General features: G+C 40.0%; 1 protein-coding gene across 1 annotated transcript in view; it reads right to left on the bottom strand.

Annotated features, from left to right (window-relative positions):
* The window catches only part of SPAG16 (sperm associated antigen 16), a 1,363,505-nt gene that overhangs the window by 571,359 nt on the left and 777,529 nt on the right, over positions 1-14,617 (bottom strand). Inside the window, exon 13 of the mRNA XM_073646626.1 lies at positions 1,446-1,572. Coding sequence (XP_073502727.1) covers positions 1,446-1,572 — 127 coding nt within the window. The remainder of the gene's footprint in view (positions 1-1,445; positions 1,573-14,617) is intronic.

The following is a 14,617-nucleotide window of genomic DNA, read 5'->3' as shown; positions in this document are numbered from 1 at the left end:
TCTCCAAGACTGAGACAGATGCACAGACTCTTTCTGCTGCCCAATGAACAGAATGTTGCACCTTGCAGTCTACAGTTTAATAGACCTGCTGCCATATGCTGACCTTTATATAAGCCTCATATCTTCACCCAGTGGGATTACACCAGGAAAACAAGACCGCGATGTAAGTAATAAGAAGAATCAAATGTGATCATACAGTGCGTTATACATCAAATCCATAATGAGTGTTTGACATCATTTGTCCACCAATGGAAGCATTGATTACAGTGGCTTAACTCTAGCAATGTCTTTACATACATAACGTGCCAAGAGCCGCTGATGTCCAATATGAACAATCCAAACTGGTTAAAGCAGAAATGGAGGAAGATTTGCAATATATCATAGAATTAACTGATTGTGCATGCAATAGTATTGAAAACTGCACCTGAATACTCTGCACCCATACGCCCGCTATGAGGTTGCCTCCAGTTTTTGAGATCTATAGGAACGCTTTCATTAACAATTTTATACAAATGCAGATTAGGAACAAGCCAATGTGCTATTAACTAATTATGTGTGTACTTGTGGCTTTATTGGACAACCGAACGCATCAAGTTTACTCTTGATTCACAAGCAACAATATAGTGCAGAGTTCATTTAGCTCATATACATCTGACAATTCATCAGTCATTACATAACATCCATAAATAATAAATTATACTTTCAAATGGGCTGATTAGAATAAAATTTTTTAAAGAGTACTTGTCAGTCGATGCATGCTGCCTAAACCACTCGTAGCATGAATCAAAGCCTGGCTACACAATTGCAGCCAAGAAAGGTTTTTTCACACCGGAGGGTTTCAGAGAAAAAATTGTTTATAGATCTGGATGGGGACTATTGGCAGAGATGAGACTAGTCCGGCACCGCCTCCGGACAACCTCTTCCGACACCGTTCTAAATGATTAACAGGTGTCCCCCATGTGTGTACATAGGGAGAGACCTGTCAATCAATTAGAGCAGTGCGGGGAGAATTGGCATGGCGCCAAAGAAGTCTCGTCTCTGCCTACGATCCCCGGCAGAACAATTTTTTCACTGAAACATCAGAGTGTTTCGGAGAAGAACATGCCTGATTGCAATGGTGCAGCCATGTTCTGATTCATGTTACCTGTAGTTTGAGCAGCATGAATAGGCTGAAAGGTTCCCTTCAATTTTATTTTGCATATCACAATACAACCTCATCGGTGCTAATAGTATCATATTTTATGGATTATCAGAAGTGCAGAAAAAAAGTGAAAAAGAGAGGCTCCTCCACTACCCCAAGACTTTCCATCCATCATACAATATCAATGAATTGTTGTTGACTGTATAGATCATGTCAATTTTGAACAATTTTGAGAAACCCGATCTGAAAATAAGTAGAATGTCAAGCTTTGGAGCCAGAAAGACATAAGGTATGATTGACTTACCATTCTAGCATCCCATAAGGACAAGGTCTTATCAGCAGAGCTAGTGAGCACAATGTTGGAATACGGCAGGAACTCAATGCTATTCACAGAATCCACATGGCCTCTCATGGTGTACCTGCACCTCTCACTGTGAAGAGAAACAGAAATAGCCGGCTACTTTATGACCATCTCTCATAAAAGTTAACTAGGGAGAACTTTTCATGAATAACTTTCCTATGAATTCAGTAATGTAAGCAGTCCATTAATATTTCAAGAGTCTGGATGAAACAATGAATACTCAACCCTCAAAATAGTCTTACGTTGCTGTTGAGAACTAGCAATTTCATTTGCTTTACGAAATTTGCATTACAATACAAAAGAAATTTTCCAAATGTTAAGTATATAGTGCAGGATTTCCCATAATTACCCTAATGTATTCAAAACATGGAGAGAATAACATGGAGAAAGGAATAGTAAAAAAAAAAACACAAGAGGAACATTTGGATAGACAAGAGAACTTAAACTCTAATAAGTGAGCTACAAGGAAACCATGGCGATAATGCGCTTAGTTTGCAAGTCAATATATCAAGTAATTACTATTCTATTGCACAGCATAAGACGGATTTCGAATAGTCAGGTTGCCCTCTCTCAGGGCTGCTTATCACTCAATCTGTGCAGAAACGTATATTCCTGCTTTAAATAACACATCCCAGATGAATTTCCTGCAGGGCCATGAGATGTAATTATAACTCACACCCTTGTATGTCAACAGGGAAGCAGGCAGACTATACGGGAACCCAGAGCACACTGTGCATACAGCATCAGCTTCTGGTGATTGACACAAAGGACAGACAAGTGGGCGGCAGAAGGAACTGGGTGAGATTAATTAGCTGCCACAACAGGAAGAGCCTGGTCCAGATATGTTCCAATGTGTAAATGGACTCAGGTGACAGACCCTGACAGGTGGCATGTGGAAGAGACAATGCACAAATATTCATACACATATATTACATTTCGCTGAAAGGCTCTCAGTACAATATTTTTGGATAAATCCAATACGGCATTTAGAATTCTTATAAAATGAGTAACTTTTAGACAATTCGGAATAAAAGTATGGGTAACATGATGTGTGGATTGTATGGCTTTCAGATTTTGTATTGGGGTGTACAACATCTCAACTGCCCTTTCCCTTTATACAATAGGACCATTCAATCCTGGTTATTAATTTGATTAATTTGCAGGGTTGACACCCTACTCATTCCAGAGTGACAAGGGGGAAAAATGTAATCACTACAGCCCTTTATTTCATCCCTGCAAATTGTTGAGGTAGATACATTCAGATGTAACATTATTAATCCAACACACAACGTATTAAGTACTATATACCATGAAGGAGAAAAATATCATGATGCAGAAAACTTAAAGGGGTTGACCGGCCTTGGGGTACAAATCTGCAGTCACTCTATATGAGGATTCTTAGGCGCTGGGAGCGGGCCGTCATGATACGGAAAGTATGCGATTTGCATACTTTCGGACACAATTCGACTAGATGTGTCCATCTGACTCAATATGCTTGCATTCAGTGAGCACATGCACATCTAGCTGGCATGTATGCAAATCGCATACTTGAGGTCACGGGCTTGCTACTTCCGGCACTGGAGAACCATGCATGCTGTGAGAATTCACAAGTCTGCAGTCAAATAGAGTACTGTAGATTTACACCCCAAGCCGGCACAACCCCTTTAACACCGCACAAGGCATTGAACAATTCAATTAGTTGTCGATAACTTTCAGTTTTATTAAGATATCTTATATACAGTGGTGGCCAAAAGTATTGGCACCCCTGCAATTCTGTCAGATAATACTCAGTTTCTTCCTGAAAATGATTGCAATCACAAATTCTTTGGTGTTATTGTCTTCATTTAATTTGTCTTCAATGAAAAAACACAAAAAGAATTGTCCTAAAGCCAAATTGGATACAATTCCACACCAAACCTAAAAAAGGGGGTGGACAAAAGTATTGGCACTGTTTGAAAAATCATGTGATGCTTCTCTAATTCGTGTAATTAACAGGACCTGTAACTTACCTGTGGCACCTAACAGGTGTTGGCAATAACTAAATCATACTTGCAGCCAGGTAACAAGGATTAAAGTTGACTCAACCTCTGTCCTGTGTCCTTGTGTGTACCACATTGAGCATGGAGAAAAGAAAGAAGACCAAAGAACTGTCTGAGGACTTGAGAAACCAAATTGTGAGGAAGCATGAGCAATCTCAAGGCTACAAGTCCATCTCCAAAGACCTGAATGTTCCTGTGTCTTCCGTGCGCAGTGTCATCAAGAAGTTTAAAGCCCATGGCACTGTGGCTAACCTCCCTAGATGTGGACGGAAAAGAAAAATTGACGAGAGATTTCAACGCAAGATTGTGCGGATGGTGGATAAAGAACCTCGACTAACCTCCAAACAAGTTCAAGCTGCCCTGCAGTCCGAGGGTACAGCAGTGTCAACCCATACTATCCGTCGGCGTCTGAATGAAAAGGGACTGTATGGTAGGATTCCCAGGAAGGAAACTTACCTGAGAAAGCCTAAAACGTTTTTGAAGAATGTTCTCTGGTCAGATGAGACAAAAGTAGAGCTTTTTGGGAAAAAGCATCAACATAGAGTGTACAGGAAAAAAAAAGAGGAATTCAAAGAAAAGAACACGGTCCCTACAGTCAAACATGGCGGAGGTTCCCTGAGGTTTTGGGGTTGCTTTGCTGCCTCTGGCACTGGACTGCTTGACCGTGTGCATGGCATTATGAAATCTGAAGACTACCAACAAATTTTGCAGCATAATGTAGGGCCCAGTGTGAGAAAGCTGGGTCTCCCTCAGAGGTCATGGGTCTTCCAGCAGGACAATGACCCAAAACACACTTCCAAAAGCACTATAAAATGGTTTGAGAGAAAGCACTGGAGACTTTTAAGGTGGCCAGCAATGAGTCCAGACCTGAATCCCATAGAACACCTGTGGAGAGATCTCAAAATGGCAGTTTGGAGAAGGCACCCTTCAAATATCAGGGACCTGGAGCAGTATGCCAAAGAAGAATGGTCTACAATTCCAGCAGAACATTGTAAGAAACTCATTGATGGTTACCGGAAGCGGTTGTTCGCAGTTATTTTGACTAAAGGTTGTGCAACCAAGTATTAGGCTGAGGGTACCAATACTTTTGTCTGACCCATTTTTGGAGTTTTGTGTGAAATGATCAATGATTTGATTTTTGCTTCATTCTCTTTTGTGTTTTTTCCTTGCAAGCAAATTAAATGAAGATAATAATACCAAAGAATTTGTGATTGCAATCATTTTCAGGAAGAAACTGAGTATTATCTGACAGAATTGCAGGGGTGCCAATACTTTTGGCCACCACTGTAGGTGTTATGACTGTAGAAGCACACTCACACGGGTTATGTACAGTACAGACCAAAAGTTTGGACACACTTTCTCATTTAAAGATTTTTCTGTATTTTCATGACTATGAAAATTGTACATTCCCACTGAAGGCATCAAAACTATGAATTAACACATGTGGAATTATATACTTAACAAAAAAGTGTGAAACAACTGAAAATATGTCTTATATTCTAGGTTCTTCAAAGTAGCCACCTTTTGCTTTGATGACTGCTTTGCACACTCTTGGCATTCTCTTGATGAGCTTTAAGAGGTAGTCACCGGAAATGGTTTTCACTTCACAGGTGTGCCCTGCCAGATTTAATAAGTGGGATTTCTAGCCTTATAAATGGGGATGGGACTATCAGTTGTGTTGTGCATAAGTCAGGTGGATACACAACTGATAGTCCTTCTGAATAGACTGTTAGAATTTGTAAATGGTCTTCCAACAATCTTGAAGGAGTTCCCAGAGATGCTTAGCACTTGTTGGCCCTTTTGCCTTCACTCTGCAGTCCAGCTCACCCCAAACCATCTCGATTGGGTTCAGGTCTGGTGACTGTGGAGGCCAGGTCATCTGGCGTAGCACCCTATCACTCTCCTTCTTGGTCAAATAGCCCTTACACAGCCTGGAGGTGTGTTTGGGGTCATTGTCCTGTTGAAAAATAAATGATGGTCCAACTAAATGCAAACCGGATGGAATAGCATGCCGCTGCAAGATGCTGTGGTAGCCATGCTGGTTCAGTATGCTTTCAATTTTGAATAAATCCCCAACAGTGTCACCAGCAAAGCACCCCCACAACATCACACCTCCTCCTCCATGCCTCATGGTGGGAACCAGGCATGTAGAGTCCATCCGTTCACCTTTTCTGCGTCGCACAAAGACACGGTGGTTGGAACCAAATATCTCAAATTTGGACTCATTAGACCAAAGCACAGATTTCCACTGGTCTAATGTCCATTCCTTGTGTTCTTTAGCCCAAACAAGTCTCTTCTGCTTGTTGCCTGTCCTTAGCAGTGTTTTCCTAGCAGCTATTTTACCATGAAGGCCTGCTACACAAAGTCTCCTCTTAACAGTTGTTGAAGAGATGAGTCTGCTGCTAGAACTCTGTGTGGCATTGACCTGGTCTCTAATCTGAGCTGCTGTTAACCTGCGATTTCTGAGGCTGGTGACTCGGATAAACTTATCCTCAGAAGCAGAGGTGACTCTTGGTCTTCCTTTCCTGGGGCGGTCCCTCATGTGAGCCAGTTTCTTTGTAGTGCTTGATGGTTTTTGCAACTGCACTTGGGGACATTTTCAAAATTTGCCCAATTTTTCGCACTGACTGACCTTCATTTCTTAAAGTAATGATGGCTGCTCGTTTTTCTTTACTTAGCTTCTTTTTTCTTGCCATAATACAAATTCTAACAGTCTATTCAGAAGGACTATCAGTTGTGTATCCATCTGACTTATGCACAACACAACTGATGGTCCCATCCCCATTTATAAGGCTAGAAATCCCACTTATTAAACCTGACAGGGCACACCTGTGAAGTGAAAACCATTTCCGGTGACTACCTCTTAAAGCTCATCAAGAGAATGCCAAGAGTGTGCAAAGCAGTCATCAAAGCAAAAGGTGGCTACTTTGAAGAACCTAGAATATAAGACATATTTTCAATTGTTTCACACTTTTTTGTTAAGTACATAATTCCACATGTGTTAATTCATAGTTTTGATGCCTTCAGTGTGAATGTACAATTTTCATAGTCATGAAAATACAGAAAAATCTTTAAATGAGAAGGTGTGTCCAAACTTTTGGTCTGTACTGTATAAACTAGGGAAGATGATAAATCTGCACACCACAGATACCTATTCAGACTAGAAACTCCTAAACCTGGCCTTGATTTGTCCCTGCCTGACCTCGGAGGTTGGCACCCTAAGATTACGCAATGGTACCTCCACTCAACGGTGGCTGACCCTGAGTGTTGTTAACTGCATTCTAAACTACATACAGTGCGTACTCCAAAACAACAACAGAAAGTAGTCCACACAGACAAAGGGTGAGAAGATAGGCTAAGGACATGTTCACACACAGTAAAGACAGAAGAAAATATAAAAGAGCCAAACAACAAATGGAATATGTGGAAAACCTCCCAGATCCTAAAAGTAAAAGAAAGCAAAGGTAACTGGCGAGGAAGACAAACAAACAAACCATAAGAAAAGCAACAGAGGTTAGTAAAGTAAGATAATCACTAGCAACGAAGCCGGGTCTCCAAACATCATCAAACTTGGAATATAGCCAGCAAAGACTGCAAGTGCCAGGAGATTATAAATAGCCTCTCCCAAGATGTGATCAGACAAACCAAAACAAGGAATTGAAAACTCCTGCATCGAAGCACCACAGCAAAGCAAAACAAACAGAAGAGTATTATCAGCAATTGGACAGAGAAAACACAGACTGTGGTCCAACAGGGAGGGAAACCGACCAACAGGCAGAGATCACAAGACCGAGTCCCAGAGACAAGCCATGACAATGGGCTTAAAAAAAGACATAGGTTCCTCAAGTTCAATCTTTCTGAACCAGTCATACATGATCTATCTCTGAATTATTTAATTTAATAAACATGCCTCTCCTGGGCTACAAGGCTACAAACTTAGAGGGCAGATAGGATCCATCAGTAATTAAAAACAGCCTTAGGCTGATGGGAGGAGCTCTGCTAGGTATGGAGGCAGTCACCACCTCCAATTGTATACTACAAAACTGAACTGTAGTTTTATAAATATTAGGCTTAGGTTTCCATCAAAGAAAGCTCACCTAGTTGCGGCTGATGGGCTCTCATGAATTGGCCAATTCATGTGCTAAGTATCTTCATTTTTATAAGTATATCCTATATAGCAACAATGTAGTACAAAGTTAATATATTACATGTTTGCATACATTTTAGCGCTTACAGAGGCTGCTGTATTCGTTAATGCAGTCATAGCAGCTTGCACTTGTTCACACTTGCTTTATACTGTTTGGAGGTGCTGGTCAGTTTTTTGTAATATACTATTGGAGGTGGTGTCTGACTCCAAATTTGGCTTGAGCACTCCAACCATCAGTCTAAGGCTGTTTTTAATTAGTGCAGTATCCTACCTGCCCTTAAAATTTGTAGGCTTTTAGCCCTGGAGAGGCATGTTTAATAAATATGAGGTTTATGGTCACCCATCAAAGAAAGGCACAACATATCGCGGCTGGTGGGGTCTCATAAATTGACCAATTGTTTGCATATGTCTTAGCACTTACAGAGTGTTGCTAAATCCCTAGGATTATACAAGCAGGGGTTTAGTTAAATAATCAGATATGTAGAACATAGAAAAATAAGTTATGGTGGCGCTGTGGTAGGGAGCAGTAGTTCTGTGTTGGTGGGAGAGAATGCACACACTGACTTATGGAGAAGGAGGCAGCACCAATTCCTACCTGTTCGGTGCACCATGCGCGGGTTAAATGGAAATAGAGATTATGTGTTGTGGGAATATGCTGGTGTGCTGTCCGATGCAGAAAAGAACCCACAAAGCAAGAATTCAGTGGATACCTTTAGTCGAAGTCTTCAAAGCCAAACCGGTTTTCAACTACGCATTAGAAGCCGAAGACCGGTTTGTGGTTTGAAGACCTCGAATAAAGGTATACCCTGAACTCTTGCAATGTGGGTTCCATTCTGTATTGGACAGCGACCCAGTATATTCCCATAAATGCATAACTTGTATTTTCAGATATGGAGAATGATAGTATATTTTTTTTAGATATAGCTTGCAGCTCATGGAACTTGATACAGATCGATGCTGCACTGAATTAATTCTCTAGATATCAAAACATCTTCTTTATGTCAGAACATCTGAAGTTATATCTTCATTGAACAGCACATAGGAGCATGTCAAGTTAAAATATTTACGAACTGGACTATGCAGCTTTAAAGAAGTGACCATTACTCTTGTCTCCACTGAGGTGTAACTCACAGTATTTAAAAGAAGATGATCATGGAGAGAAAATAATGTATCTTAACTGGGACTGTTGTTTTGGGAAAGGGTGATGTATTATCTCTAGTGAGGCGCAAGCATCAAATAACCGTTACTCCCAACCTGGTTTATCACAGCTGCACAACTAAACAAGATGTAATCCACAAAGCCTTGCTGAACAATCCAAGATGCTTTTAGAGGATACCGATAAAATAGTATTTACAAATAAAGTATGGTAACTATTAGGCCATGTGCACATGTTGAGTATTTGTTACGTTTTTTACATCAGTATTTGTAAGCCAAAACCAGGAGTGGGTAAAAAATTCAGAAGTGGTGACGTGTTTCTATTATACTTTTCCTCTGATTGTTCCACTTCTGGTTTTGTCTTACAAATACTGATATAAATACTGAACATGCGAACGTGGTTTTCTTTTTCATTTTTACAATAAAACTGTTATATTGGAGTAGTGACACATCATGGAAGATCAAAAAAGTGACTCTAGATAATGTTTCATGGGCAATATGTGCCTATAACTTTCCTCTGACTGACTGAATGCTTTAGCAAGATTTTAATTTTCCTTCCCAACTTTCCTGGAAGTGTTTTTTTTTCCAACACAAAAGTGGGAACTAATGAAAATTCAATGCAAAAGGAAAATGTCACTAAAGATTGGGAAATGCATTTAAGAAGACTTGTTTTTGCTGGTTACAATGACATACTACAGGGTAATAATAACAAAGAACTAGGCAATCCAGGGTAAATGCAAATAAACAAGTCTTTTTATTTGGAAAATCAAGCCACTGTAAAAATTATATGACGTTTTGGTCTAAAATTAGTCCATTGTAAGATACTGGAACATACAAAAGAAAACAAAATAATAATCAAAAATTGAACATATAAGGCATAACAAACATGAATATATACATGGTTTGCATAAGATACAAAGAAATGAAAGGACATAATGAAAAATTGGTTTAGGATGCAGCAGAGCAATGAAAATAAAAGTACATTACTATTACATAGAGTCACTTAGTGTAACTTAGAATATTGAATAGAAAGGCTGAGTATTCTTCTAATAACATGGTACGGTATAAAGCATGGTGTATCTTATATGTTTTCATAGCTTGTTGCTATGTGTTATGCCGATCACATCATCCAGAAGAGAAAAGAGTGTATATAGAACAGAACCAGAATTGGATGAAGCACAAGAATCAACGAATAAATCGGAATCAAAGATTAAATCAGAATATCTCACCAGACTGCAGAGCAAGGCAGAGAAAATAGTCATAAAATAAAGTCTGTGATAACAGCGCTGTGGTATAGTATAAAGGCCCCGTCACACTTAGCGACGCTACAGCGATCCCGACAACGATACGACCTGGCAGGGATCGTTGCTGCGTCGCTATCTGGTCGCTGGTGAGATGTTAAACAGTCAGATCTTCCCAACGACGCAGCAGCGATGCAGCGACCCGTAACGATCTGTAAAACGATGCACGCCTATGTGTTTCTGTGTCTGAGTCGTTAACAAGGTCGTTGGTAAGGTGTCAAACACACTGATGCATGCTACGCAGCGGGACCTCAACGATCAAAGAAATGTCCAGACCATTCCGACACGACCAGCAACCTCACAGCAGGGGCCTGGTAGCTGCTAAGTGTCAAATGTAGCGAGATCGCTACGGAGGTCGCTGTTGCATCACAAAACTTGTGACTCAGCAGCGATCTCGCTAGTGATCTCGCTTAGTGTGACGGGGGCTTAACTTGCTGTGGATATTTCGCTAATATAATGGTGTTACTGCAACTTTACATAGAAAATAGATGATAATCATGATTAAGGCATGTTATGCATATATGTCTGTGATGGGAAACACACAGTATCACCTTAGTGGACCTTTTGGTGGAAATCACGTGGCCACAAGTAATGTATATCCCAAGTCACATGGGAGGAGGGCATCCCTGCATTGATTTTCACGTACGTGGATAAGGCCTAAAGTCAATCAGATCTATTGCCATTGTAGGGATCCACTATTTGGCAGTTGGCAGCGTTCACACAAGCAAACTGTTTCTTGTGTAAACATTATTGAGTCCATAAACTTCCAAAAGAAAGTACAACACTCATTTCTACAACAAAAAGCGAATAACATAATAATAAGCAGTCGCATAGAAGGTATGGTTTCACCCGTTGAAATCTCAGTTTTGCTCTTTCAGCCTCTGGCAGAGAATGAGTAAAATATACCAAGTCTTTCACCTTCACTCTCAGTCTCAGACAAAAGTATTACAGGTGTTTCCACCTCAACTTCCAGGCACTTATGAGGAGATTTGCTTCCCTTTCAATATGAGCTGCCACTGTTGTTGGATTGGAGGGTGGGAACGTCAAGTCCCGCCCATCTCTTCTAGTCGTTCCCAAAACCTTAACCAATATTGGTCTTATTAACCCTCTCAGCACCTATCAGTGCTGGGGTCTGCTTACCAGGTTTCATATCCCAGAGGCTAGCCACGACGGTGATACACACCTCCCATCCACGATTCTGCCAGCTGCTTGCCTACAGTTCATAGAATTACAGTATAGGTTCATAGAATTTATAGCTCTATAGATTTGTAGAAGTTATGAGCTGGTCAAACAAAAAACATGAAACTTACTTAAAAATATTGTATCTCTGGATTAAATACCATTCTGAATAATAATAGGACTCTCTCCACTTTATCGACCTTAACCTCAACGGTCAGGTCTTGGAGAAAGGGGGCCTTGGATATCTGCTGTTACAAGACTGCATTTTAGCTGTCTCTTTCTATGCTCCCAAAATGAACTGAGGTCTTTTATGGTTGGGAAATTAACTTTCCCCACTCACGACAATTACCCTCCTTCCCACCTCCAATATCTCCCTAAGTCCTCCTCTATCTGTACTTGCGGTATACACATTTTCTATTTTTATTGTTACTTTTTACATGTTTTGTGATTATTTCCTCTGTATCCTAATTCCTAAAATCCAATAAACATTGAATAAAAAACAACTTCAGAATCATTTACTTTTAAATAGGGATACAAGTTAATGAATGTTGACACTAACTTGATGATTATTTCTTGCCTGTGCACATTATGATGCGCTGAAACTATTGCAGGCATCAAGCTGCAATTCTTGTATTTGATTATAAGAGTTCTTTTTGCTTTGTTCATCTCTGTGTACACTGCTATAAACATTCTTCAGATCACGTCTGTGATTAAATAGCTGATCCACCACATGCCTTGACCTATATAAACTATTCCAGAAAGAATATTACAGGAGTGACAGAGTATTATATGCAAGGAAAGAACTTGCTACTCACTTACATTGTCTTTTGTTGTACAGTTACCACATTGTCAGGGAAGGAAATTACATTTTTACAAATGTTAAAAGGTTGAACACACTCCTAGGTTTTATGTTTGTCAAGGTGCTGCTTGTTTTGCTTTTATTCAGTTAGCATTAAAAATATTTAGAAATGTTCACAAGAAGTGAAATAAATATGAAAAAATAGATGTGTTTTTTGCAAGCAAAAGTACAATGAAATTCCTCCAAAATGAAGAAAACTAGTGCCACCTATGAGTTACAACACAATAAGTAAATGTCTGAATCTTGATGAGTTTACGAGTATAGTAATGGTTGTCTATGTGAGTTTCATTTTGAAAAATCTTAGGGTATGTCCTAATGATGTTTTTTTGCTTTTTGTTTTTTTACTAATGATGTTTTCAAGACAGTGGAGTACACTGGGATGTTTTTTTCTGTAATTTGAACTATAACTAGTGAGTGGTTCCCTAGCGGAAGCCGCCTGAGGAATGAACATGCTACTTCGTTTAACTACTTCACAGTTCCCAAACCTTGAAGCGATTAAAATAAGTAACAAAAGACTGAACATTTGTACACCAGTGTCATTTTTACATTGCTGTCCATTATGTTCACTACCTGTGGCAGTTTTCCTTGGGCTGGAATCATATATGCAGTCTTTGTGGCAGTTTTTTAAGCGATGGCTAGAAGCAAATTCAAAAGATATGTTGCATTGCTTAGGTTCAAAAAATAGAACCTCAAACTGCATCAAAATAGCCTGTGTATTAAAGAGCATTTTCAGCCTTACAAGACTACTGATTCTTATTTTGGTGTTCCAGGAAAACACATAAATGGGGACAGTAGTTTCAACAAACTTTGCATAAGTCCATAGAATAAGTGATTTTGTTTCCTCCCCTTGCCTACAGAACTCATCATTCATTCTAAATTTATTGGTAAACCCAGTCTGAGAGATTAGACAGACTTTTAGCTCACTAAGGAATCAGGCTACTTTCTCACAATAGAAGGTTTTAGAGGGGGGTGTCAGAATTCCTGTTGTCCTTCTACAGTTTGACCACTAGTGGCTGCTATTGTTCACCTTAATAATTGTGTTGCAATCCCATTCCTTACCACTGGAGGCTGCTGCTGTGTTCTGCAATTGTCCTTTGCTAAGATGGCAGATTCTGAACCTGTGGAATCCATCTTGTTTCCTGTTAGGGCCTATTTAAAGCCACATGCATTTCTCACTCATAGTTTGAGTATTGTGTCTAGCTGTTAGCCTAGTTTCCAGTCTCCAGCTCCTGAACATTCTTACCCAGACTGTTCTCACCTATCTACAGATTGTTTTCTACAACTCCTTTGCTAACTCCAAGAACTTCTACTATCGCTTGCTGTTCCTGCTCGTGCTCCTTCGGCCACTGGTTTCCAGCAGTACTACGCCAGTATCATAACAGGGGGATTGGGAGAAGCAGATACACACTCAGACAGTGTTGCTGAAGGCTCTTGTAAGTGTAGCTGCAATGTTTGGTATTCCACCCATGCCCCTGTTTCTAACGGTGTGCTACAGGGAGATAAGGGGAGAGAGATCTCCTCTTCTCTGTGTGTGCTGTGCAAGGTGAACATCAAAGCTGCTAATATCCACCGACTACCCAAGGTAAAATTCCTCAAAAAAAATTAATGGCCCCACTAATAACATGCTAATATGTGCAAGTGCATGTATTTCTGTGCTTGGCACTTATAGTTGACACTGAATATACTGAGGTGTTTTGAAAATTTTCATAATTTGCATATCATTAAAGGGATGGTCCAACATACAAAGTAATTTTCATCCTAAATGTATTTAAGGTAATAAGCTAAACTATTTTCTATTATACTTAAATTAAAAATTCCTTATGTTTCCCTAACTACACTACCTGCTTTTTTTTTCACTACTTTTTTTGATGAAGCTTCAATTGAGAATCCTAGTGCACGCTGGGATACTCAAATGAAGCATCATCAGGGGACAAAGGCTCCGGAAACTACTGCAGTCCATGCCCTCTCCCTGAAACAAAGTGTCCTCAGTGACACTCGTTTCAGGGGCTGGGCTAGTCCCTGCGCAATGTGCATTGTGCACAGTGACAGTGCACACTCTCTCAGTGGCTCAGATCAGCAGAAAAAAAGACATTGACAGCAGATCCAAATGCAATACATTAATCTACTGCAACTAAGCAAATTATTCAAATTTGAATATGAGGTTCTTAGATAACATTTAGAATGTATAAGCACACTGCCACATCACAGTGAACCTCTCAGGGGGTCTCTAACCTGTATAGATGTAGCTGTGTATGGTAACAATCGCTGCCACGATAACTGGGCCAGTCGGGAGATGCACCGAAACCTTGTGCTTAGTATTGTGAATTTTGCTTAGCCAAAGCAGATCAATATATAATATTTTGTTGAGCAGTACATATCTGCACTCGATACTTGAGTATTGCACTTAAACATACTGGCTGATGACCGGCTCATGC

This window comes from Phyllobates terribilis, unplaced genomic scaffold (genome assembly GCF_046119375.1).
Source record: "Phyllobates terribilis strain yellow unplaced genomic scaffold, ASM4611937v1 Scaffold_9__5_contigs__length_417890890, whole genome shotgun sequence".
Lineage (NCBI taxonomy): Eukaryota > Metazoa > Chordata > Amphibia > Anura > Dendrobatidae > Phyllobates > Phyllobates terribilis.
The sequence above is the reverse complement of the archived record's forward strand: the minus strand, read 5'-3'. Positions and strand labels throughout refer to the sequence as shown.